At 37.7% G+C, this 26,973-nt stretch overlaps 1 protein-coding gene across 4 annotated transcripts in view; it reads right to left on the bottom strand.

The window, feature by feature from the left end:
• Positions 1 to 26,973, bottom strand: part of Wrn (WRN RecQ like helicase) — a 101,152-nt gene that overhangs the window by 69,270 nt on the left and 4,909 nt on the right. For 2 of the 4 annotated variants that reach the window (XM_048456539.3, XM_048456538.3), the window contains 8 exons: positions 18,403 to 18,537; positions 17,692 to 17,804; positions 13,824 to 13,969; positions 13,194 to 13,342; positions 12,386 to 12,535; positions 11,721 to 11,790; positions 7,829 to 7,943; positions 1,471 to 1,897 (listed from right to left, as the gene is read on the bottom strand). In XM_048456539.3, coding sequence (XP_048312496.3) covers positions 1,471 to 1,897; positions 7,829 to 7,943; positions 11,721 to 11,790; positions 12,386 to 12,535; positions 13,194 to 13,342; positions 13,824 to 13,969; positions 17,692 to 17,804; positions 18,403 to 18,498 — 1,266 coding nt within the window. In that variant the 5' untranslated portion in view covers positions 18,499 to 18,537. Of the gene's footprint in view, positions 1 to 1,470; positions 1,898 to 7,828; positions 7,944 to 11,720; positions 11,791 to 12,385; positions 12,536 to 13,193; positions 13,343 to 13,823; positions 13,970 to 17,691; positions 17,805 to 18,402; positions 18,538 to 26,973 lie in introns of those variants that run through there. The other 2 variants (XM_048456540.3, XM_048456542.3) reach the window with 2 other exon arrangements.

The following is a 26,973-nucleotide window of genomic DNA, read 5'->3' as shown; positions in this document are numbered from 1 at the left end:
TGTCAAACTGAGTCTCTCCATCTATTGAATACACAAAACTACACAATGTTGAAAAACTCTGTACAAAGAAAATTAATTGTTCTTTAATATATGACTTAAAAATACCAAAGACTAATATATAATAATTATATTATTTTTAAATAAATCAGCATTAGTCTATTTGAAAAAGTACCAGATATATTATTTACTTGGTCAGTTGCTGATGTTTGGAAATGAAGAATTTACAATATTGGCAATCCCAAAAAATCAGACGCCTAAAAAGATGTGAATCCTCCCTCCACCTCATACACACACACACACACACACACACACACACACACACACACAAAGAAATTGAGTAGAAATAAATCCCTAAATGCTGAATATTTAATTTGAAAATGGGAAAAAGAAAATAGTCTTAATTAATATGCTAATTTAAAGTTATCAAAAGATTTTAAGATATATTTTTTAACTAAGAAAGGTTTTATTGCTTCCTAAATAGGGTCTTAAACAAATAAAAAATAATGCTAGTAATTTAAATAATAAAATGGTAATACTTGACATGAAAGTATTAGTCAAATCAAACTCATGACCATAACTCTCTATTATATAAAAATATTAAAGTGAAAAATTTCTACAGAATTAGAATAAGGCAGATGTCAGCCAGAGTCAGTATTTTCTAAAGAGAATCTGGCTCACAAGTGGTTAGAATAAAATTATTTTGAAATTTTTAAAACATCATACATTTACATGCTCAACAGAAACAACTGGAAGAAAATATAAAACCCAAGGAATATAACTAAGATTCGCTTTCCATTTCTATAATGAAATTAGGAGAAATAATTCTATATAATCACATCAAAATCTAAAATAAAATTTGTTATTGCAAAAAACTGCAAAACCTCCAGAGATTCTGAATGTCTCCAGTAATTTGTAAGCTAGTGAAAATTAGGAAAGAAACAAGAGCTCATTGACTCTTCAGGGGACAGTACAGATGCCTTTAAAATAAAACACCCTTCCACCTTCCACCCTAGCAAATAATTTCTGCTTGTAGAAAAAAACCTATTCCCCAAATCAAGTCTGGACAACTAGACACTTAGGAAGAATCCACCAAAAAGCTATTACCTGTTATGAAAAAAAGAAGAAGAAGAAAAAAGAAAAGAAAGTGTAAAACAGCAAGCAGCAATTCCAACAAATGTTCTCTTGACAATATAAACTCTTTAAACTATGCAATGCTATTTATTGTACTAAGTGGGTCTCACGAGTTAAGGTGGCCCTTGGTTTGTGTTTGTAAGTAAAGTTTAAATGAAGCACAGAAGGTGCACAGCTCTTTGCATGTGTCTATGGTTACTTTTCAATCCAACAGCAGAACTGAGCAGTTGCAACAGGCACTATGCACACCACAAAGCCTAAAGTATGTGCTGTGTGTGAATTTATACAACAAAGTAAGCCAGCTATTGATGGATATATTATTCCCTCTCGATTTAGTACCTCAGAAGGTTGGTGAGAAACATCATTACATTTTGTTCCTTCAGTCTGTTGTTTCAAAATCTGAAGTTCATATTCTGAAATATCTGCCATCAAACAAGTTCTTTCCACATCACCTTCCAGCAGGTTGTCTTCTGCTTCATCTTCAAAGCCACCTTCTTCTTGCTTCACTCTATTTCTAAACACATTGACTTCGTTGTGTTTCACTAGACTGTCAAGCTCTGGATCCCATGCCTCTTCTTTAATTTTATGAAAAGTTCCACGGTCTCCAATTTGTTTCTCTTGTTCTCCCACAGCAGCTGAATCCTCTGATGACATCGGGTTAGAACTACCGACCTGCTTCAGTTTAGTGTCAGTGATTGCAGAGTCAAATAGCAACTTTCTCAAGGAACACAGATTTTCTGAAATATCCTTCAATATTATAGGAACCCTAAAAAATTCAAGAAACATTATTCAAGCTTAATTTTATAAACCATGAAGACAAGCTTTAAAGGTTCTTGCTAAATAAAAGCTTACAAAGAAGACCCGTTGATCTAAAACTGTTCGTTTCCCCATGGCCACATGAGATAGGATTAGCAGTCTACTTGCCTGTCTAATTAGATACTTCTGATCCTAGCAGTCATCTTGCATATTCACTAAGAGTCAGTAGTTTGGTCCCAAACTCATTTGTGTCAGCTTTTTCTTTTTCTCTTTGATAATTAATTTAATGAAATATAAAGTACATCAATAGAACATGGCCACAACAACAACAAAGTAAAAACTATTTCATTGAATTTTGAACTAAACACACAAGAAAAGATAGCAAATTTCTGGGGGAAAAAAGTTTCATGGTGGACCCTGAGTCCTTTAGTCATTTCCCAAACCCTTCCAACCTTTCCTTCCAGCCCATCTCAATTCAATGTGGTAACCATCAACCCTCAGAACCACAATACAAGGGACTGCCAGCGGCCACACTAAGCTAGAAGCAATCTTTATTGTCCTTTCTGTCCTCCATTATATCTCTCCAGACTTACTCTTAGTTCTACTGTAGAGTCCCAGGAGCCCCTGCTCTCAGCCCACCTTCAGCCCCTTAAGACTCTGCCTCTTGGTGTGGACCTTAGGTCCTAGTTCTTTGCCTGCCTACTTGACTTTCAGCCTTTCTTTCTAGCCCCTTTCCACTGCTTTGTGATACCTGCTGACTCCCAGGAACAATCTCTATTAGGGACCCCACAGTTATCAAACTTGGCTAAGAACCAGAGCAGGAAACAAAAAAACAGAGCACCCACCCAACAGAGACAGATATTTACACTAAGAAACATGCCAAACTCAGAAGCCTAGATCCCAAGACAAAACAAAAAAACCCACAAATGTAAACAGCAAAAATAACATGCCTCCTCCAGAAGCCAGCAACTCTAATACAATAGGAACCAAGAAAGGGAATTTAGCTAAAGCACAAGACAAGAACTTCAAAACAGCAATTATGAATTATTCAAGGACCTTAAAGAGGATATAAACAAATGCCTTAAAGAAAACAGTACATGAAATACAAACACTACATAGAAAAAAATTAAGAAATGAAATTAGAATTTAACAAAGAAATAGAATCACCACAGAAAACCCATAATTAAAACAAAAAACATCAGAAGTAAGCCTCACCAACAGATCAAAAGACATGGAAGAAAGAAGTTCAGGTCCTGAAAACAAGGCAAAGAAATGACAGTCCAGTTAAATGTTAAATCTAAAAAGATCCAGGCACAAAACATCCAGGAATCCTGGGATACTATGAAAAGACCAGACTTACAAAAAATATAGAGGAATTAGAAAAAAATGACAAAAAAATATTTTAACAAAATTATACAAGAAATTTTCTCCAATGTCAAGAAAGAAAAATGCATAACAAAGTACAAGAAGCATACAGAAACTTAAATAGACAGGACTAGAAAAGAATTTCCCTACAGCACATAATTGAAATACTAAGCAGACAAAAGAAAGATAGAATATTAAAGGCTATAAGGAGAAAAGAGCAAATAGCATATAAAGGCAGAGACATTAAAATGGCTTCAATGGAGACTTTGAAAGCCAGAAAGGACCTGGACAGATGTTCTACAAGCTCCAAAAGACCACAAATGCCAGCCCAGACTACTATACCCAGAAAAACTATCAACTACAGTAGATGGAGACAAAAAATCCACGATAAATCCAATATTAAGCATATCTATTTACCAATCCACCACTACAGAGAGTACTAGAAGAGAAACTTTAGTCTAAAAAGGTTGACCACACCCAAGAAAATGCAAGGAATAATACCAGAACAGTAAATCAGAAAAGTGAAAAACCCACAATATAACCACAAAATAATAAAATTTAAAAAAACTGTCCATTGATTGATAACTCAGCATTAATGGTCTAAATTCTACAATAAAAGGACATGCAAACACTGTCTTCCATCACAAGGCTGATGCAAATGGGAACTCCCAGAGACTGTGTGATAGCATGCACAAAAATAGCAAAGGTTCAATTGAGACAAAATCTCTGCACCCCCAACCAAAAAATTCTTTGCAATTAATACTGACTACTGGGAAAGAAAAAAAAAAAAAACAGTTTTCTCCAATAAAGTGTCACCACGCATGTCAATGACATTCCAGGGCAAGCCCCAAACCTAGGACTAGTTGACCAACACAAAATGAACTCCATGCTTTTTCTGTAGACTTTTTGTTTTATTTTGTTTGGCTATTATTTTCCTCGTAGTTTTGTTGTTGCTGTTGTTGTTTGCTTTGATTTTTGTTTATTTGTTTGTTGAAAGGGAGGGATTCAAACCTGAAGTTGGGTGGGTAGGGAGGTTATGAGGACCTGGAAGGAGTTGGGGAAGGGGGAAAAATGATTAAAAAAATATTGTTATAAAAAAATAAATAAAAATATAACCTATAGTCAATATAATACAAAAGTTCATAAGAAAATACATAAAAATTCTTAGGACTCTGTATTCAAATTACTTTAAGCCATCTGAATTTTAAAGGAACTACAATTAGAAATTGGAGGTAACACATTCTGAGTGCAACCTAAGTAAGAAACACTGTGCAGAACGACAAACAGCAGGCCTACGTTTAATGAAAACTCCCTGATGCTTGCCTGGAGTGCACAAGGCTTGAAGCTCAATCCTCAGTACTATGAAAAGAAAAATTACATAATAAACAAAGAAATTAGAGAGAGCCAAAGGAGTTTCATAAGCAAAGAGATACATTTTATTATAAAGAGCTTTTGGAATATGTATTCTAATTTTTCAGTATTTAAATCAATGATTTATACAATCTGAAATGCTTACGTACCTCAAGGAAATTTTTATGTTAATGGTGCAAATGAAACTTAGCTCATCCATGAAAATAAACTATCAATGTGTGAGCTGTTCCAAGAATTGTTTCCGCATTATAAACTGCATTATTACAAGACACAGAAAAATGAAGCTAGAACTGACTAGAGGCTTCATTCTGCCAGCTGGTATTCATACTTGGAGATATTGGTATTATGCCAACTGTTGGAGGAGGGGTAACATCAAAGTGTACCCAACTGTGTGCCATCCATGCTACAGAACCAACCTGCCAGGCAAGATGTGCCTATTGTTGACATAGTGACATGACCGGTTGTGGGGCGGCCAGCAGCATCCTGACGGGATCTTCAGGAGGGAATATGTGACTGGTGGTGTAAACATGGCCAAACCCTTTGACTGGGGAGGTCATGGGTCTTAGCAGGGGGACCTACTGTTGACGTCCTGCTAAACAGGCACATATTACCTTCTAAATATTTATATTTTTATCATAGTGCTGCTCTCAGGCTTGGTCAGAGAAGTTTCTTTTTGCAGTGAGAGATGGCTAATGAAGATTCTCAACAGTCAAAGTACTGAGCATAAATGATTGCTGTATGCTCAGCCTGAAGCAGGACCTCTGTGGTGCTCCTTCCTAGGCCCAGGGAACATCACAGAAAGGATGGAAAGACTGGAAGAGTCAGGAGATGTGGAGGAGTATAGTAAGAAACACGGCCTACTGGATATGACATGGCTACTGCAATCATAAACACACAGCCTGCCGCTGTGGGTACCTGCATAGGAGCTGCAAAAGGCAGGGCCTTTCAACATTCCCCATGGATGAGGAACCTCACTAGAGACCCCATCCTCCCCTAAGGAGCTCTGCAGTGTATGGCTGCCTGGAAAGGAGTAGGCATTCTCTGCAGCAGTATAGTCACTGGTAAGTTGCCAATGTCCAGTCAACAGCCTCCTAACCATGCTCATACAAATACTCCTAATCAAATTCAGAGTGTCTCACACACACACACACACACACACACACACACACACACACACACGAGACATGGATGGAGAAAAGGAACTACTTAAGAAGAAGTGAGTCAGCAGGTATCAGGGATAAGAGAGTGTAATGGGGGCAAATATGATCATAATAAATTATATGGAATTGTCAAAAATCAAAACAAAATTGTACAATTAACAACCCTCCAAAGTTTGGCTCAACCTTAAACTGTCAAAGTCTATTACAGCACAAACAAAATCAATATTAAAATTAAAGTCAGGGCTGAAAAGATGGTTAAGCAATTAAGAGCACTGGATGCTCTTCCAGAAAATTTAGGTTTGAGTCCCGGCACCAGAATGATAACTCACAGTCAACTGTTACTCCAGTTCCAGGGGCTCCAACCCTCCTCTGCACTCCTCAGGAACATGGCTCGCAATATGTGCATGGACACATATGCAGGCAAAACATCCATACACAAAAAATAATATTAAAAACTTAAAATTTGTTTAGTTAAGTTCGAAATCTAATAACAGACTTATTATAAAATAATAAAATGTTATAAAGCTTTTTGTTAGTCAGACTGGCCTTGATCTTGTGATCCTCCTGCCTCAGTCTCCTGAATACAGAGATTACATATATGTATCAACATGCCTGGCAATCTTATAAATCTTACTATATACACAGCTGTTCATATGTAACAATGTGCATGAAAAATGTGTAGGAACAGTTATGATAAAATGTAATTGTGAAATAAATGTGTTGCTATAGCAACAGTGACACAGTTCAGCTAACAATACTATAATGTCTTATTTATCCTGTACCAATATCAGAGGAAGACATAAGCACTTTAACACTAAAAGCTGGTGTGTGAAGGCACACAAGGTAGCATACACTTTTCCTGCCTTAAGAATCCTAGTGCTCACCAGTTAGCAGCAGACAAGCTCAACACCCTGAAGAAAGTCAAATCCACTGCAGGAAAACCGCAGAGACACACTGAAGTCAACGACTAAACAATACTAAATAACACCAATCCTATCAGGGTCCTTGGAAACAAAAACAACCTTCCTTTCTGCAATAAACCTCAAACTATTCTATTTTGAGTTCTTGATGCTAATAAAGCCTACTTAGCTGGCTGTTATGAAGCAAACTATCAGGTAGAGCTAATTTATATAAAGCATGTTTTCTGTAAAATCAGGAATTCATGTTTAAGAAAATCATATTAAAGGTGATTGAAATTGGTATCATGAGTAGGGTATTGCTATGAGAGTCCAAACATCTTGTTTTGGGGAGGACTGAGAAGGCACTTTGAAACTCTGGGCTAGAAAAGCCAATGAGTGTTCAAAGCTTGGCAAGCTTTTCTATGGGAACTTGAAAGATAAGGATGTTGAGAATAATGGAGACTATAGAGACCCAGCTTGTAATGTTCCAGAGGGAAGTTGGAGAGATCCTTACAGACTCTGTTTTGAGTTGAGAATCTTTCTGGTTAGCTGGAGCTGAAAAAGCAGCTGTGCTTTTTCAAGAGGCAAGAACCACTAACGTGAAACCTTTGCAGCACTGGGACAATGGATGCTGGTCAGCTGGAGCTCAGAAATAGTGGTGGTTCAGAAGAGACCAGCATCAGTGAGGTGAAATCTTCTGAGATATACTGCCTTGGAGTCAGCACACAGAAGCTGTGGTCCAGAGGTGACCAAGGCTGTACCTCACAATGTAGCTGAACTTGTTTTAATGCACACACACCAGCTGATATAAACTTGAGAGCTAGCTTTCCAGTTACCAAATAGCACATGTTAAAGAACTAAAGCTTTTCTGTGTGGTGTGTAGTATGTTTGGAGTCTAGACACATGGCTCAGGGATTAAGAACACATTCTGCTCTTGCAGAGGACCTGAGTTTGGTACCTAGCACACACAAGGTGTGTAGGTGGGTCACAACTATCTGAAGCTCCAGATCCAGGGGCAATCTGAAACCTCTGACCTCCACGGGCACTAGTACTCACATGGACAAGCGTGCATATACGCACACGCACGCACACACACACACAAACTTAAAAATAAAATAAATATTTTTAAAAAGCACAGTATTTCACCTCTGTAGAGTCTCCAAGTTTCTACAAGTGACAGGAAAATGTGTGGCCAGGTCTTTCATTTCTTCAGAGATTGAGTTCAGCTTTTTCTTCATCTCATTAGGAAGGCTTTCCTCTGCTAGAAAAAAAAAAACCACTACTAATATTCAAATTAAAAAGCAGAAATTTTGGTGAATTGCATCATAATAGCGTTAGTACCAGATCTTAATCTAGTCCCTACAGTGAACCCAAGAAAACACTTCCTTCTTGAGTCCCAAAATCACTTTCCTCACTTGTACTTTCAAACTTCTTTTTCAAATTTTTGCTATTTAAAATTTAGAGTATAATTCTAAATTTATAAACTATAAACTCAAAGTTTACTGACCTAGAAAGAGGTGAAGAGAAATGAGATTCTAAACTCAACTAACACTACTCTGATTCAGAAATCAATGTAATACCCTGTGAGCTGGGACTTAAAACTGTTTGGAGTCACTCTTCATTGCCTTAATCAGTCATCAGCAAAAAAAAATTTGAACCTTTCACATCTATGGCCACCTTCTAGACTCTCAACTTCACTCCATCTGATATGACATTCTGAGTCAACAGCAAGAAGCCTGCCTACACTTTCTTTTTGTTTGTGATCTAACCGTTCCCTGCTCCGAGGGCCATGCCTACCATTTCCCGCTCCCAATGCTATGCCTACTGTTTAACGCTGCACCTCTGTCCTGTTCTTGAAGACTCTCATCCCTCTGGAACTGTAAGGCAAAATGAACTTCATTCCTGAAGGTCGCCTTTGGCCATGTGTTTTATCAAAGCAACAGAAAGCAACTAACGCAGATGTTCATGAGTATCCAAACCACCTATAGTTTTGCAGGGCCAACGCTGCGATTTGGACGCTTCTCACCAAAAAATAACTTTCATGTAACCTTGTTCTCTACCTAACTCCACCAGGCATCAAAGAATTCAATCAAAATACCCCGGCTGTCAGTCTCTTCTTCCCCCCTGTCCATTATTAAGAATTCATCTAAAATTTCTTCACAGTATGTACCCTCAAAATTCCTATTGTGTCTACACTTCTTCACCATACTTCATTCACCAAATTCAATTACCTTCTATTCCTGGACAATTAAAATACTTTCCTAACTTCCCTATCTAACTTCCTGACCCTCTTTCTCAAGAGTGAGAAAAAACTTTTTAAGGTAAAATCTGAATCCTTTTATTCTGCTGCTCCATGCTGTGGAATATTATTTTATGAATTGTTACCTTTATTTATGCTGTTGAACATTTCTTTAATGATGCAAAGATGTGTTGTGCTCTTTTTTGTTTCATTTGTTTAACACTTTGTGTTACTTTGCCTGTCTAAAACACCTGATTGGCTTAATAAAGGACTGAACAGCCAACAGCAAAGCAGGAGAAAGATTAGGCAGGGCTGGCAGGCAAAGAGAATAAATAGGAGGAGAAATATAGGAAGGAATGATCAAGAAATTAGAAAAGCTATACACCTGCCATGGAGTAAGAAGTGAAGAAAGGTATATAAGATAAAGATAAAAGCCTAGAGACAAAGGGGAGAGGAGATCATTTAAGTTAAGAAAAGCTTAGCTAGAAATAAGCAAAGCTAAGGCGGGGCATTCATAAGAAAGAATAAGTCTCTGTGTGATTATATGGGAGCTGGGTAGCGGGCCCCCAGAGAATAAAAGAGTGAAAAACAACCAACTATAGCTTCACACCCCTAAGCTAAGGGTTATATATTGGCCATCATTGGGTTTCTGTTTTCTTTGTTTTAGTATAAAAACATGAAGTTGGATTCACAACATAGGATGCCCTAACTAACTTGACCCAAGCTTCTTTTCCAGACTTGTTGGCTAGAAATCTTCCTCATCCTCTTCAGTTACACTCTCTGTCCCTTACACAAGGAAAGCAGTTATCTTCGGAGCATTGTACTTTCACCTAAGTGTTCACACCTCTTCCTTTAGACAGCCATATTGTATTTTCCCCTGCTTGTCAAATGAAATCAATACATAATAAACACTGATAAATAATAAACACTAGACAAATCTATGCCATATGAATCAATGAATTTTTCCTTTGTGAATAGTTTCTAAAAAATATTATTTATATGCACTTAAAATCATATTCCTTAGATTATCTTTCTCCATCATTCAAAGTAATATGATTAGTATGATTGACATAATTTTAGCATAATTTCTACCAACATCATTATATTACTCAATTCATGCTATGCTTCTAGTATTTTTGTACTTCCAAAGCCTCTGGACCCTTTTTGCTCTGAAAGTACAGCCTTTATATGCAATACTCTTTTGTCACATAAAACACCAACACAACTAAAGTATTAGAAGTAGGTGGTCAATGATGATTAATTGTAGGCTCTCAGTTTGTCAAAATCTCAGCAAAATTCAAAACAGTTGATAACAGCCTCCTATTTCAAATGTATTCTTCCCCTGGCTTTCTGCATACAGTACTTGTTCATTTCTTTCCACACCTAGGGCAACTGCTATAGTGTCCCCTTCTCCACACAAAGAATAGACACCAAGAGTTTCTCAGGATCCTTAGTCCTAGTGTTTTATCTCAAACAAACTGTCCTCTGTGGTACAACCTACAGATCAAGGTGTCCACAGACCACCACCCTCTTGCTCTCTGAGATATTTCTCCCCTTTAACATATTTCAAAATAACTATAAAACTTCACACCTAAAGCCTGCTCTTAATTACCCAGGGTTTTAATCTGCCAGGCCGCCAAAACCTTGGCACATGACTGTCATTACCTGAGATTCTGTTGACTCTGCATCTCCATTAAATATATTTTGAAACTATTCACTCCTGTCAAACCTCCACACAAATAATCAATTCAAGTTCCCATTTCTTTTACAATCCATTTTCTCTCTTTATGGCTTGTTTTGTTGGTTTGTTTTATTCTAGAGCTTGTTTTGTAAATCTGTTTTAAATGCAATGCATTTCACTTCCCACCATAGCTTCAGTTTGCTCTTTGGAAGGAAGGTAGACTCTCCAGCACAGCCTGCCTTCTTTCACTGTTCTGCTTCTCCGACATTACAGTCCTAGTCAACAGTTCACCATACGGCACAAGTTACAGACACCTTACCTGTCGCTCTGCACCTGTCTACCCTTTTCCCTTTGGCTCTGGTTAGCAAACATCTGTTCCTGTTTCAGGCGTTACCTCAAGTATCCTTCAAGTATCACCTTTTCCAGGAAATATTTTCAAATACCAATGAATATGTAAATTATGTTATCGCTCAGAAAGTGTTCAATTTCAGATTATGTATTAGGAATGCTCAATCTACGTAACAATTCTCTCTGGCCATCACCAGAGGGGCTTTGCATACTCTACCCCTTTAGTGCTCACAACTAATCCATGGATAGCTTGCTATTATCCATTTTCCAAGCATGGGGGAAAAAACAAGAGAACGAAAATTCCACTACTAGTCCATGTAGTGCAAAAGCTAATGCTTCCCCCCCGCCCCCCCGCTGCTTGACTCCTGCAATCATTACCCTATCAAAACATCTGACCAGGACAATGAAGTTGAATGAAGAAAACAGCAACTTAAATCAGAATGCTCTAGCACATCTCATACACACTAAAGTATTACATTTAAGACACTTTAAACCATTTGCAGGAAGAATGTGTATGCTTCCAGTCTAGAGGAAGCTGGTTGGCTCACTGTTATCAACAACAGTGAGTATCAAGTCTGTGGGATTGAACAGCAGCAACACAACAAAACCAAGGTACAGTCCTTAATCCCGATGCATTTCACTGTCATGGCAATACTATTCAGATATTTAAGTAGCAGCATAATACTTTGCAAAGATGTATTGACTTTTTGAAACAAGTCTCACAAAACAGCAAATTCACATTTCCTCTTTTACTTTGAGCCATAACACACCTTTGTTTAGAGCAAACACTTGCACAGTATCACTCAAATTTTCTAATTTTTGATAGATGATAAGACCAGCCTATAAAAAAGCAACAGAAAAGCAAAGTACAAGTTAAAGATAACCAAAATAAATATGTGTGTCATCTCTCTAGCAAAATCTATAAGAATAACTTCCAATACAATCATGGATTCCAGAATATACAGATTATAAATATAAAATTCATCTAAGAACAGCAGAAACTAAATTTGGGGGCAATTTTTCTAAATTTCCACATTTTAAATATAAGTATAGGGAATAAGGCTAATTTAAATGTAGAAAGCCTATGATTTTTCTTATTCAGAATTGCTTATATACAAAATACATCATCAAACCATTCGTGCCTGCTAAGCCTCAGCCTTTCATGATTTCAGTAAGTTCACATTCTTTTACACAGAAATTGGACATCACTACGGCTTCATGACAGTGAACATAACTACCACTACACAATCTATTAATTGGTACTTTGTAATTAACATGGAGAATTTCACTTGATGTATTCCTAGGCAATTTTTGATACCAGACTAAAATAAAATGTTTTAGCTAATGACACTATCACAGTAAAACTTCTCTAAAGCAATTCAGTACAAGAAATAAAAAAAAATGGCATTATAATTAAAGGTCATTAGATACATACATAAGCATCAGTAGCTGCATACAGCTTCTGGTCGTCAGTGAGGGGGAAATTGCTCCAGTTACTACAGCGGATGGACTTGTCCTTCAGAAGCTGTTTTCCTAAAATGTGTTTAACCATGCCATTGAGGCTCCAAGTCTCCGCACACTTCAGCTGGAAGTAATGAAAAGGCAATGTTGCAAACATGCTCCTTTAATGTCAGCTGTGCCTAAGCACCACCAAAGAATCAGGCCAGTACCACAATAAACAAACTTCCCATCACTAAAAGCTCATTGATAGTCTACATTATGAATTTAACTCTGAGATTCCCTAATGTGGGAATTAAAATGCTTAAACTTTAAAGATACCATTCCTAGAAAGCAGCTGAATGGTTTAGAACACTTTTGACTTCCTGGTCAAATGAATACTTGGCTAAGTATGAGCACTTAATTATTTCATTTATTAATATTGGAATATAGGTGATGGTGTTAAAAGTCAAACTGACATGCAGAGCTCTATATCAGAAGCTGCACTGCAGGCCTCTTCACAAAAGAGCTGGATAAATGACTTTGAAATACAGTGTTCACGTGTGCCGACACATGAGCTCAGTGAGAGCTGTGGTAAGATGGAGGAACACTGGTTAGGCTGCTGTGCATGCTGGGACAAATCAGAACTGGAGGTTTTCATTATCGTAGCTTGAACTTCGTGTACTGCCACCGAAATCAACATGAAGCTTATATTATGTTTGTAGAAAAAAATATATAAAAAAAATGCATATTCTGTGAAATTCAGGTTACCATGTTCATTAAAATAATGCAGATATCACTTCTACCTTTTCATTGGCAATATCTGTCAACTCCACAAAACTCTCCAATTTGATGTCAAAATCACGCAGAAGTTTCCACTGGTCTCCTTCAATTCCAACGCCTGCCTTCTTAATTGATTTATTTTCTAGCAACATTTTTAATCCCTGGGGGAAAACTAAAACATGACTGATTATTTCTATAACACTGTTATTTATAATGGATTTACTATTCCTATGCATATTATATGTATGTTAAACTGATGCTTATATTTAGCTTAAATTTAGACTCACATTCATCTTAACTCTTTACTTTCTTATCTAATGCAGTCCTGACTGAAAATCGACTAGAAAAAATGAGGTTGAGTGCCACCTCTACTAACAATTATTGTTATTATACCTCCAATTATTATTGTTAGACTATATATATATATGTCATTATATAAATAGATAGTTAGTCAGACCTAATATATATTGTTACACCTCTAAACTTCAGTTCTCTATTCTCTAACACAGGAAAAAGATATAAAGGTCAGGTAAAACATAATTACTTAAGTAAACACCAGATCATGAGGGAAGGCCTTTTAATGAAAGAACAATTTTACAGTAAGATGGTTGATATATTATTGTCAGCCATATAAAAATAAAACAGATACCAACCTGACATAGAAGAAATGTGAAACAAGTAACATTTGCTCTCAGACACACACAGCTGAATCACAGCAACTCGGCTTTGCTTCCCTTGTTTGTATACAGGTGGCCATTCCATGTCAAATCCAACCACATCTCCGTCAGACAGACGCATGCTATCAAAGGAAAAGTTGTGAGGGTTAACTGCATGGGCTTTTGCTGTTTTGTTTTGCTTTGGTTTACTTTTCCACAGCTAATAACATCCTTCACAAATTAAAGGACAAACCAATGACCAGAGAGTACTATAGAGAAAAAAATGAAAATTATTAAACCTGCAAAAAAGAACCCCAAGCAGGATACGCACAAACCTCAGTACACAAAGGTATTTCATATGAAATTGTCGAAACACTATGACCTAAAAACACATTTATTTGCTTTTTTTAAGATTTTTTTTGGTGGGCCCATGCATGTGGAACTCAGAATCAGTTCTCACCTTCCACCATGTGTCTCTGGGATGGAACTCAGGTCCTCAGGCTGAGTGGGAGGCCCCATTACCAATAAGCCATTTAACTGGCCATGATGTAAAAATAGTTTTTAAGATTTTTATTTTTCTAGTTAGGCATGTATGAAGAAGGGGTGCATATATGCAAATGGATACAAGTGTCTATGGAAACTGGAGTCATAGACAATTATGAGCCACCAATATGGACGCTGTAAATGCTCTTAATTGCTGGGCCATCTCTCCAGCCCCTGATGCAAAAATCTTTAAAATGACCAGATGAAAGGGAATGCAAAACAAAGTCTGTCTTTAATAAAATGCACTCAATGCTTCAAAACATTATATAATTATATAAATCACTTAAACTTACTACCCTCAGCTAGTCTTGACTACATTTGGAAACAACTAAAACACCAACCCTGGACCCATCTGTGAGGGACTTTCTTGATAGGGTCATTTGATGTGAGAAGATTCACCCTTAGAGTAATACTCAGAGATAAAAAAAACAATGACATCTTGAATTTTGCATGCAAATCGATGGAAATAAAAAAAAAAACTATCCTGAGTGACATAACCCAGACCCAAAAAGACGAATATGGTATGTACTCACTCATTAGTGGACTCTAGCCATAAACAAAGGACATTAAGCCTATAGTTCACAAGCCTAGAGAAGCCAAATAACAAGGAGAACCCAAAGAAAAACATATAGATCCTCCTGGAAATTGAAAGCAAACAAGATTGCCAGGCAAAAGTTGGGAGCATGGGGGTAGGGTAAGGGTAGGGGTATGGTTGTGGGAAGGGGAGAGGGGAGAGAGAAGGGAGAAGGGAAAGACTGGGGAGAGCTTGGGGGAGTGGGAGGGTGGAGATGAAGGAAGGGCGGCTATAGGAGCAGGGAAGAAGATATCTACATTAAGGGAGCCATTTTAGGGGTGGAAAGAGACCTGGCTCTAGAGGAGATCCCAGGTATCCACAGGGATGTCCCCAGCTAGGTCCTTGGGCAGCAGAACAGAAGGTGCCTGAACTGGCCTTGCCTCACTATCACACTGATGATTATCTCAAATATCACCATAGAATTTTTTTTCAGTGACGGATGGAGATAGAGACAGAGACCCTCATCAGAGCAAGGGACTGAGCTCCCAAGGTCCAGTTGAAGAGCAGAAGGAGGGAAAAGATGAGAAAGGAAATAAGGACCACGAGGGCTTGGTCTACCCACTGAGACAGTGTGCCTGTTCTAATGGGAGCTCACCAAATCCAGCTAGACCAGGACTGAAGGAGCATGTGATCAAACCAGACTCTCTGAATGAGGCTGACAATGCGGGCTGACTGAGAAGACATTGATAAAGGCACTGGGACTGGTTTCTACTGCATGTACTGGCTTTTGGGGACCCTAGTCTATTTGGATGCACAGCTTCCTAGGCCTGGATGTAGGGGGAAGGGCCTTGGACTTCCCACAGGGCAGGGTTCCCTGCCCTCTCTTAAGGAGGGAGGAGGAGGAAGGAGAGTGAATGGGGGAGCAGGAGAGGAATGGAAGGAGGGGAGGAAGTGTAAATTTTTGAAAGAAAAAAAAAAAGAAGAAGATTCACCCTAAATCTTGGTTATACTTTCTAGAGGCAGCCTACATAAAAGGACATAGCAGAAGGCAGCTTTTGCCTGCTTACTCTCACTCTTGCTGGCTAGTTCATCTATCTTACTGCTGAGGCATTCCTTCACTGGTGTTAGGACCCACTTCTTCAGGATTCTAATCTAGACTGAAGACCAGCTGAGACAACCAGCTTCCTGAAATGAACAACTATTAGATTCTTGGCCTTTCTGTTGGGATGTAATCATTGTTGGACCAGAGAAACCCTCTCCTAAGATATAAGCATCCACTCTATCAGTTCTAGTCCCCTAAAGAACCAAAGGACAAGATCTGACATACCATAACGAGACAAAAGGTAGCATGATGAGGTTACTATGCAACCATATATAACGGAGTGACCTATCCTGTGAGTTTAATCTTACTCAGTAAAATGAGGCCTGGAAATAACCAGATACCTGGAGTGGGAATGAAGAAGACACCTAAACGCTCCTCTAGATTACATTTACCTCCAGGAGAACACTGACTGACAACTTCATTTACTTCCGCCTTGTAAAACCCAAATGTAAATAGATAAACATCGAAGGACAGTACAATTATTTCAACTAACTCACTACTTCTCAATGTTAACTGCTTCAAGAGGCTTAACCTGCATCACTCCAGTATCCCAGTTTTACAAGATGCTAGGCTATGAGTAGCTATGGTTATTATGTGATCCTCAATGCAATACTGCTGGGAGGGCAGGCATAAAAAGAAGTGTTTGGGTCCTCAAGTCTCTACCTCCTAGACAGACATTTTTTGGGGGGAGAGTAGGCAGCTATCCAAAGAATGGGCTTAATTTCAACCCCTCTTGCTCTCTGCCACATTACAGATACAGTACAAAGGTCTCTTTCAGATGTCAATCCCATTCTCTGGGACTCTACAGCCTCTAAAACTGAAAGGAATAAATTTACTTATAAATTTACTACATGTTTGGGTTTTTTATGATTTACTCAGGCCACAGAATTTTGTTATAGCCCCAGACTATGTACCAAGACAGGCAACTCTTAAAAGTACTAACAGTAATTTCTAATGCTCATTTTACAGACCATTTGGAGTAACTATCACTAACTAAACAGAATGACTTGAGAGATAGCTCAGCATTTAGAACTGGTTGAGGACCTAGGCATAATTCCCAGCACCCAAATGGCACCTCACAGTTGTCTGTAACTACAGTTCAAGGGGCTCCAAATCCCTCTTCTGGCCTCCATGAACACTATATACATGTGGCATGCAAACATACAGCAATCCAAGCATCTAAACACATTTTAAAAAGTTAAAATAAAAACAAAATTTAAATAAAACAGAGAATCATAACCATTACTTAATATATTGATGTTTTAGTAAGATATAAAACTATAGTTAGAAGTTAAATAATACTTTTGTTTTTCCCTAAATTGATAAACAGTGTTCAATATTTTAACTGCACATTACATCTCAAGCACTAAAAGAAACAAAACTTAAAGTAGAAAAGATTAGTAACTAACAACTAGGTAGCTTACTAATTTAATTTAATGAGTTTCTTATATTTTAAAAGGAGAATGCAACTTAAATACGACATATAAAAATACTTCTGAAACATACTTACATTGTAAAACTTAGATGTGACATATGTAAAAATACTCTGAAACATGCTTGCATTGTAAAACTTAGATGTGACATATGTAAAAACACTTCTGAAACATGCTTGCATGGTAAAACTAGGCACTCATAGTTTCACCCATTATTATTTACAAGTATCTTATAAGGGTCTAAATTCAATAGAAGAATTTCAGATCCCTTACCTAATATCCTCAGATAGGAAAGAGCAGTCACTAGCTTCATAACTGTACACAATGGATCCAGTAAATTCTAAGAATGGAAGATCATCTTCAAGAACACTCTTCTGAATGCGGGCCTTGAGTTAAGCACAATTCACAATAGGCACAAATAAATATCACAGTAGATAGAAGCCTTCACTGAAATAAAGCCCGTGAAGAAATTCATAGCACTAAAGTAAGAAGCCACAGGTCAGTGGAACAAAGGTAAAGCTGTAGAATCATTCATCCATACCATTATATCTTCAAACGTTTAAACTTCTTCTCATAAAGACATTTAATTTACTTGTTTTTTTTCTGATAACTGCATTAACATCCTAGAAGCAATAATGTGGCCTTAAAATGTTAGCAAATTACCAGATCTTGAGTCTCCAAGAACCTGAACTAAAATTCACCAACATTAATGCTGTCAAAATTATTATATGAATTGGAATAAATCAATATCAACCATGAAAGCTAGATATAGCGAGAGAAAATATACAGTAGGGATTGTCATTTTAAAAACTTACATAAAATTGAGTCCCATTTACCTTTCAACAACTTTGTCCGGACTCACTCACACCGTAACAGAAAGTTTTCCTAAGCAATGACCTGAAGCTTAAAAGCAATGCTGACTCACTGCACAGCCACATTTCAGCCAAATTTCCCACCTGAGCGAGTAATGAGCGAAACACCTACCTTCTGCTCCTCTGCAGCGCACATTTTCTCCTGCACAGACATCCATGCAGGAACTCTCCTCTGCAGTGATGCGGCTTCCATTTCATTTCCGTTCATCTTTAAAATGCCCTCATTACAAATCCCGACAAGCAATACCTATGAATAGATGTGACAAACAATTGACAGAAAGCTCAGAGACTGCCCCCACACATAGGACTGAAAAACAAAACAAACGTACACACCTCGTGTAAGATAGAACACCCAGCCTCAAGAACAGAACTTGAATCACAAAGGAACAAATATAGTAATCCAAGTTTATTAACTATGCATTACTTCTTCTTTTTAAAACAAACTGGCCACTGTAACTGAGTTCTATGGCTGGAGCAGTTTCAAAATTCTAATTTGCTATGTCTTTGTTCCCTCAAAAGAATAACTTTTATCTCTTTAATGAAGAGAATCCCTGAGCAGATGAAGTACCTAATATTTTCAGCATGTTTGATTTTCTGCATAATTATCTCCCCTAAGGTCTAAGTTGACTGAGCACAACTGTTAGATTGACTCACAAATCTACTTGAAGATCAGTTTTGAAGACATGACGGCTCTTCTATATTAAGGACTTGCAGTATGTGCTTGGCTGAGGAGGTAAGAAGCTCCATAAAAAGAGTTTCTGGGAATATTTATCTTAATCTATTACTACTTTTGAGGATTCTCTAGAATACAATCCAGACTTCAAGTGAGAAAATTCTAATGTATTATTTTTAATAATGAAATGAATCCATGTTCCTACTTGGTTTTTATACTAAACTCAAGCAGGAACTTCCTCAAACCTTGGCTTAAGTTCCTATTACCTAATGTCCTGTGGGGAGGAAACATCAGGTCGTGTTAGGTAGTCACAGAAACACTTCAGATTTAGGAGCAGCATATATAGGCAGCAAAATGGAAACTCGGTGTGTTGAAAGAAAGAAAAGAAGGAAGGAAGGAGAAACAAAGAAAGAGAAATAAACAAACAAAGAAGGAAAGAAAGGAAGGAAAGAGAAAAAGAAGCACATGAAATCGGGAAGGGAAAGGGGAAGGGCGGGATTTGGAGGGAGAATGAAGGGTAGATTTGATCAAAACACATTATATGCATTATAAAATTCTCAATTTAAATATAAAAAAGTTAAGATCACATTCCAAACTAGTTAAAAAGAGATAGCTTTGAATCACCTGAATTTTACTCCAACCCCACTATAACAAAGAGCTCAGGGCAGTTTCCTCCTTTCAGAACTGAGCCACCTTCTAGAGAATTATGGATACTTAATGCCAGTCTCAGGAGAAAGTTGGGTTTCAATGGATGAGCTGAGAGATTTCTTTGTTCCTAAAACCTTTAGCTAGGGTAAGGAAATGAACACCTTCTGTTAACATGGTAATTGCCTTGCCTAATTGCTTGAGGGCTAAACTAAATAAGATATCCCAATTTTTTCTAATAGCATCAAAAAAGGGAGAAACTGCTAATTAAGTTAAGCGGCCAATATAATCATTTCTAGTATAAGATAAAGTTGTTACTAAATAACATTAATAACTAATATATTCAACAATTAACTGATAGGCAGTTATACTGCTTAATGTGGAAATTGTTTCAATAATTACCTATGATGATTCAATTTTATTTTGGTCAAATATGCAAATACTCATTTCTTAATGTAAAAATATTTATTACTCTGAAATCAGCTAACAAAATGTTAGGAAAAAGTACTTGAATATTTATGCTATAATTTTAATTTCTCACTATGGATCTTTAGGAAAATTTTACTAGAGGCAGTAAGTTTGCAGTGATTCTGAAAAAGAAAAGCCTGCGCAGATGCTGAAGATTATGACGTAAAGAAGCAAGGAGGTAGAGTGGGAAGGAACCTGGCTCTGATATTGGTTGGTGTTGAGAAAATGAACGTGAAATGGAACAGACCGAGTAGAGAAGGGCCCTTCAATGCCACATAAGAGCAACTTCACGTTAGGATCATTTCCCTGCGGAATACACTTGGACCATTGCCTCACAGCTCCATAACTCATAGTCTGCAAAGGTACATGGTAGCTTCTAAATCTTTTTCTGGTGAAAGTGTAACAGAAGTCTGTCCCATGCAAGAATATAACCCAAAGCCACACATCTCATTCTATACTGCTTTCTATCCACTTGTAATCTCTGTTGCCTTCTGAAACAATTTCATTATACTGATCTCATTAATGAAATTAATACATGTGGTTGTGTTTATTCTATATGTGTATAAGGATCATGTTAGAAAGTTATGCTTTGGGGGCTGGAGAGATGGCTCAACAGTTAAGAGCACTGAAAGCTCTTCGAGAGAACCTAGGTTCAATTCCCAGCACCCACATGGCAGCTCACACCTGTCTGTAACTCCAATGCCAGGGATCCTGACACCTCACACAGATAAATATGCAGGAAAAACACCAATAAAATAAAAATAATTTTTTTAAAAAAAGAAAGTTATGCTTTAACATATGATTGCATAATATTAATGTGACATTGAGCAAGCTACTGTTTTCCTAAACTCTCATTTTCTCAACTGCAAAATATAATTACACCCTTTTGTTACATTAGTCATCTTATTGTATCTCAAAATCCAGGGACTGGTGAGGATTTTGTATTTAGTTTTGTTTTCAGAGCTGGAAATTGAACCTGTGAAAGGACATGCTAGCCAAGCACCCTAACTCTAAGCCCAGTTTACATACTATTAGTTTTATTGACCACACTGCTAATAAACACCAATAAAAATGATGTCAGATTTTTTTACAGGTGTGTGTTACCACTGAGATGGGTCTTTTTGTTTTGTTGTTTGTTTTGGTTTTTTATTTGTTTTGTTTTTTGAGGCAGAGTTTCTCTGTGTAGCTCTGGCTGTCCTGAAACTCACTCTTGTAGACCAGGCTGGCTTTGAACTCACAGAGATCCTCCTGCCTCTGCCTCTGAGTGCTGGGATTAAAGGCATTCGTCACCACTGCCTGGCCATGATGTCAGTTTTTTTAAAAAAAAACTCTAGTTATATTTGAGTTTTTGGTTTTCTTTTGGGTTTCTGTATTTTTTTTTCTTTTTGATTCTGTGTCTGGCTTCAAACTCATGATGTTCCTGCTACCCTCCGCTTCCCAGGTTCTGCAATGAAAGTATGAAAGTATGTGCTACCATGTCGAGCGTGCACTAGAATGCTGATGAACAGTGATGGCCTTTTGCTGCTCTTCTGTCTCAGCTCCTGCAGTATACTTGAATCTCTTGTAAGGACTGGGATTCTATGAGTATAGGATTCCAGGCAAATTCTGGGGGTGAGTCCCAGGCAGATTGCCGCTACCTTTGTGTAATACTGTGCGTGAAGAGTCAGGGTGATGGAAGACAGACTGTTCCATGGAAGGAGAGAACACTGGGAATCATGAGAGGTGTAGGGGAAAGAGAAAAAACAGAGAAACAGAAAGGCCATGCAGAGAAAAGTAAAAATAACCCACAGCTCCAATCTCAGCTTCCTGGGAGGATAGGTGACAGGGAAACCAAAGATGTACCCACAGAGTAAGGCAGATGGCCCCATGGCAAAAGACTTGCGTTCTTAGACACAGGAGAAAGTCACAGTACTCTCAAGCCTTAAGCCCAACAAGAAATTTGGTATGACAGAGACAGTTGTGTAGCAGGCTGAAGAAGAAATTCATTGTATTGCTCCCCATGTATGGTTCTGCATCCAAGAGTCTCTTGAAGTGGCAGGAGCATCCTACTATTTTGGAAATCTGTTATCTTTGTTCAGTTTAAGAATTGCCTTGGACCTTCCCCAAAGCAATATGCCTTACCTTCTCTGAGGAGTGGATGGGGGGTGGGGTGAGGGTATGTGGAGGGAATTGGAGGAGGGAAAGGAGTGGGAACTTGGATTGGTATGTATAGTGAAAAAAGATTGGAAGAAAGAAGGAGGAGGAGGAGGAGAAGGAAGAGGAAGAGGAAGAGGAAGAAGAAGAAGAAGAAGAAGAAGAAGAAGAAGAAGAAGAAGAAGAAGAAGAAGAAGAAGAAATATACATATATGCGTATGTATGTGTGTGTGTATATATACATACATGTGTGTGTGTGTGTGTGTGTGTGTGTGTGTGTGTGTGTGTGTGTGTACTGAGCTACTCTTGCGTCCTAAAAACATGGAGTAATCCCCGATCAAAGAGCCAGAGGACACCATACCACACACAATGTCTGGGTAGGAAATGAAAAAGAGAAGAAGTCATGGAAACAGATGAATCAGATAGGGACTGGACCCACTCGGTTTAAGCAGCAGGTAACCAAGACTATGGAGAGCTCTGTGGATAGAGGCCCTCCCTGCCCTATGTGCACAGAGCAAACCACACAGCATGTAGGTTATGGTAGAGGCTGAGAAGTCAAAGGCCCTAGCTGTGGATTGCTTGACCTCTAAGGCTGCCTCACTAGCACGTGTGTTAACGGCTAGGTGGGTGTAGGAGCCCTGGCCCAGGCCCTATCCTCTCCCAGGCGGTGCACGGGAGGGGATGATGTAACAGTGTGGAGACTCACACACTGAGTGCCTGATCTCCCGGATTCCTTCTCCTACTGCAAAATTCCCTGCTCTGTGCCCTTGCCCCAACTGTCAACCCCAGAGGACCCTAGGCCCCAAGCCTCACCAGGACCTCAGCAGCTCTTGGCATGCAAATAAAATAAGATAAGCTTTAAAGTGAATGCAGTCTTGGAGTTGACAAGTTACTCCTGGCTGGCAGCCTAGCGCTTATCAAACAATACAGCACCACTCTCCACAGTGAGAAGATTAAGGAATGAAAATAGACCCCCAAAGAGGATCCACAACTCATCTAGACGTGGTGGGTTTCAACACAAGCTTCTCTGTTTGCCTCTTTGTTCCTTTCTTTAACAATAGTTTTAGTATCACCTTTATTTTTAAAAGCTCTTTCATGTTTTATTTTTTTTATAAATCTTTATTTAATTTTTACATATTTTTCACTACTTCATAACTGAATATTGATTTTTTCTCTTCATTTTTTTTCCTTTTACTTAGCCTTGTTGCCTGTTCCTTTGCTTTATTATTTTATTAATAATAATTTTCTTTTAGTGATTTCTTTTCAGCAGTTTCACTTTATAGCTCATGCTACAATAGAATTCCCTGTGTAGCCCAGGACTGCCTTGAACCCACAGTGATCCTTCGGTTTCAGCCTTTTAAACACTGAGATTACAGGCATGAGGCAGCACAACAGGCCCTCTCGGAAATTTTAAACTTTGCAGCTAATTCCATGTGATTTTGCACTTCCTTTTCCATGATTATTGCCAGCATAGCAGTTGTCTTTTAACTGCCACCGCTTTTTGCTTCAGTGTTGTTGTTATGGTGGCGTGTTTTCCCCTCTCTCAGCACTTCTAGAGGTGTGCGCTCACAGAGAAGGGCGCTCATTAAGTGACTGTCACCATCTAACGCAAACTGTAACACAGTTACACAAGAGATATGAAAAGGCAAGGAATGTGACTCCTCCAAAATGTCCTAATTCTGTAATAACTGCACTCATAAATACGGAAATGTTAGAAATGGCTGATGACTTAAAACACTGTTCTAAAATCATCAATGAGCCCAATAAACACATGACTAAAATAAAGATGCCAATTCAAGACTTAGAAACTAAACTTGGCAATCTGAACAAAAATCAGCAGAAAGATTTTAAAGAAGAAAAAAATTGAAAATTAAAAACTTTACCTTAAATAAAAAAATACAAGTGAACAACCGAATATATTACAAATAAACTATACAAAGCAGAACATTAGAAAGTTAAAATAAGTTTGAGTAATTTATTACATTCAGATAGCAACAAATAAAAAGTAGTAAGCATGATTATAAGACTAATGACACACTATTAAGAGATCAAATCTGGTATATAGAAGAAAGAACAAAGACATAAAACCTACTGATTAAATTGTAACAGAAAACTCCCCAAAGCTAGAAAAAAAGAAATACACATTTAAGTATAAAAGGCATGTAGAACCCCAAATACATACAACCAGAAATATCTCTATTTCACATTAAAGTTAAATGTCAAGAGTAAGGACAATAGAAGGAATGATGGAGCTGAACAAGAGAAGCATCTAATTACTTACAAAGACAAATCTATGAGAATAAAATTGGATTTTTAGCCAAAATCATAAAGGCTAGAAGATAACAGACTGATATACACATCAAGCCCTGTAAGATTAGTATTTTAACCATCAAAATCATTCTTTAAAGTTCTTCAATGATATGCAGAAACTAAGATAACTATACAAGCATCACAAAGATAAGGAATACAACATACAAAAAAAGAAAAAGATATATATAAACACAAAAGCTCAGATAATTAAAATAAATATCAATTAAATAAGTAAAAGTAAGAAAAAGAATAAAATGTTATTACCCCAGTAAACAAGTAAGTGTCTGATATAGGAAGTAGAGAAATTTACTTAAAATAATAACTCTAAATACAAATAATCTTAGCTCTCTAACTAAAACATGCAAAATCGCAGAATCAATGAAGGAATGTAGCTCAGTAAGTAGAGTGCCTGCCAAGCATACAGAACACCCTGAATTTGATCTTCCAGGCTCGGGGGAGTGGGGGTTGGGGTGAGGCAACTGTTTGCTGTCTGCAAGAAACTCATCTCACTAGCAAATATATAAATAGACTTAAATAAGTGCAAGGATAGAGAAACAATATTCTAAGCAAACAGAAACCAAAATCAAATCAAACAGGTACAGCTATGCTCACATCTGACAAAGCAGACTTCAAGTCAAAATTAAAAGGCATAAAGAAGGTCACTACATAGTAATATAGAAGGAAGTCCACCAAGAAGACAGAATGATTCTAATTGTGTGTGTATAAATATATGTATGTGTGTATAAAGCATTGATATGCCCAATCTCACAGAACACACACATACACACAACTGGATATAATGGGTTAAGCACATCCAGATCCAGACTGCATAACTTTAATACCCCACTCTCATCAAAAGATAGATAATTCAGACCAAAATATCAGCAAAGAAATTTCAAAGAAACTGAGACACAGATCAAATGAAGAGACTTCCATAGGATATTTAAACTAACAGCTAAAGAATACACATTTCACTCAACAGTCTAATGAGCTACCTTCAAAATAAATCACATTTTAGACTCTGTGGTGGTTTGAAAGAAAATGGCTCCTAAAGGAAGAGGCATTATTAGGAGGTGTGGTTTTGTTGAAATGGGTATGGCCTTGTTGGAGGAAGTATGTCATTATGGAGGTAGGCTTTGAGGTCTCGTAAATGCTCAAGCCACACCCAGTGTTTCAGACAATTGCCTGTGAGTCAAAATGTAAGAACTCTCACCTTCTTCTCTAGCACCATGTCTGCCTACATCCTACCTTGCTTCCCACCATGATAATAATGGACTAAACCTCTGAACTATAAACATGTTACCAGAATGAAATGTTTTCCTTTATAAGAGTTGTCATGGTCATGGTGTCTCTTCACAGCAATAGAAACCCCACAACAGACTTTAAATTTAAATAAATAACAAAACAACTGAAATAACTCAGATAATGGAAGAAAACTACAACTCAAAAGCAAAACTAACTACAGAAACTATACAAGCATGTGGATATTGAATATTTTTTTGAATGAACAAACAGTATGTCACTGAAATAGGGAGAATGTGAATTAGTGCAGCTACAGTGGAAACTGGTACAGGGGTTCCTCAAAAAGAAAAAAATCCTAAAAATAGAGCTAATATATGGTCTAGCCCTACCACTCCTAAAACATACTTGAAGGAACGAGAGTCCACATGTAATAGACTATACACTTACGTGTATCATAACAATATTCACAACAGCCAAGTTATCGAATCAGCCTAGATACCCATAAACAAATAAATGGATAAAGAACATCCTAGTTTGCTTCTCTGTGGCTATGGAGAAACACTGACCAAAAGCAACCTGGAGGGGAAAAGGGTGTATTTGCCTTATAGGTTACAGTTCATTATCAAGGGAAGCCAAGGCGGGACCCTCAAGACAAGAACGAAAGGAGAGACCACTGAGGAATTCTGCCCACTGCCTTGCTCCCTCTGCCTTGCTCAGCCTGCTTTCTGAGCACACCAGAAGACCACCTGACCAGGAGGGGCACTACTCAGTGAACTGGGCCTTCCCACATCAATCATTAATTTAAAAATGTTCCACAGACTTGCCCATAGGCCAATCTGATAGGAACAATTCCTCAACTAATGTTCCCTCTTCCCAGATGGCTATAGCTTTATACCATTAATTACAGCACTTGGAAGGCAGAGGCAGGTAGATCTCTACGAGTTCAAGGCCAGTGTGGTCTACATAGTGATTCTGAGTCAGCCAAGGGTTAAATAGTGAGACTCCCTAGCAAAACAAGTAACAGAAAACTAACCAGCGCAGTGGTCAATATACACATAATGTAGCACAATTCAATCACAAAAAAAAACAACAAAATCATGTCACATGGCACTAAGATCAGAGAAGACAGATATTGTGTTTTTCTCCCATATGCAGAATCTAGAAGAGAGAAAGAGTGACAAGAAATAGAAGGGCTATTTGGGATGAGGAAGA

This window comes from Myodes glareolus, chromosome 23 (genome assembly GCF_982192425.1).
Source record: "Myodes glareolus chromosome 23, mMyoGla1.1, whole genome shotgun sequence".
Taxonomy (NCBI): Eukaryota; Metazoa; Chordata; class Mammalia; order Rodentia; family Cricetidae; genus Myodes; species Myodes glareolus.
Note: the sequence above shows the minus strand (reverse complement) of the source record. Positions and strands in the feature narration are given on the sequence as shown.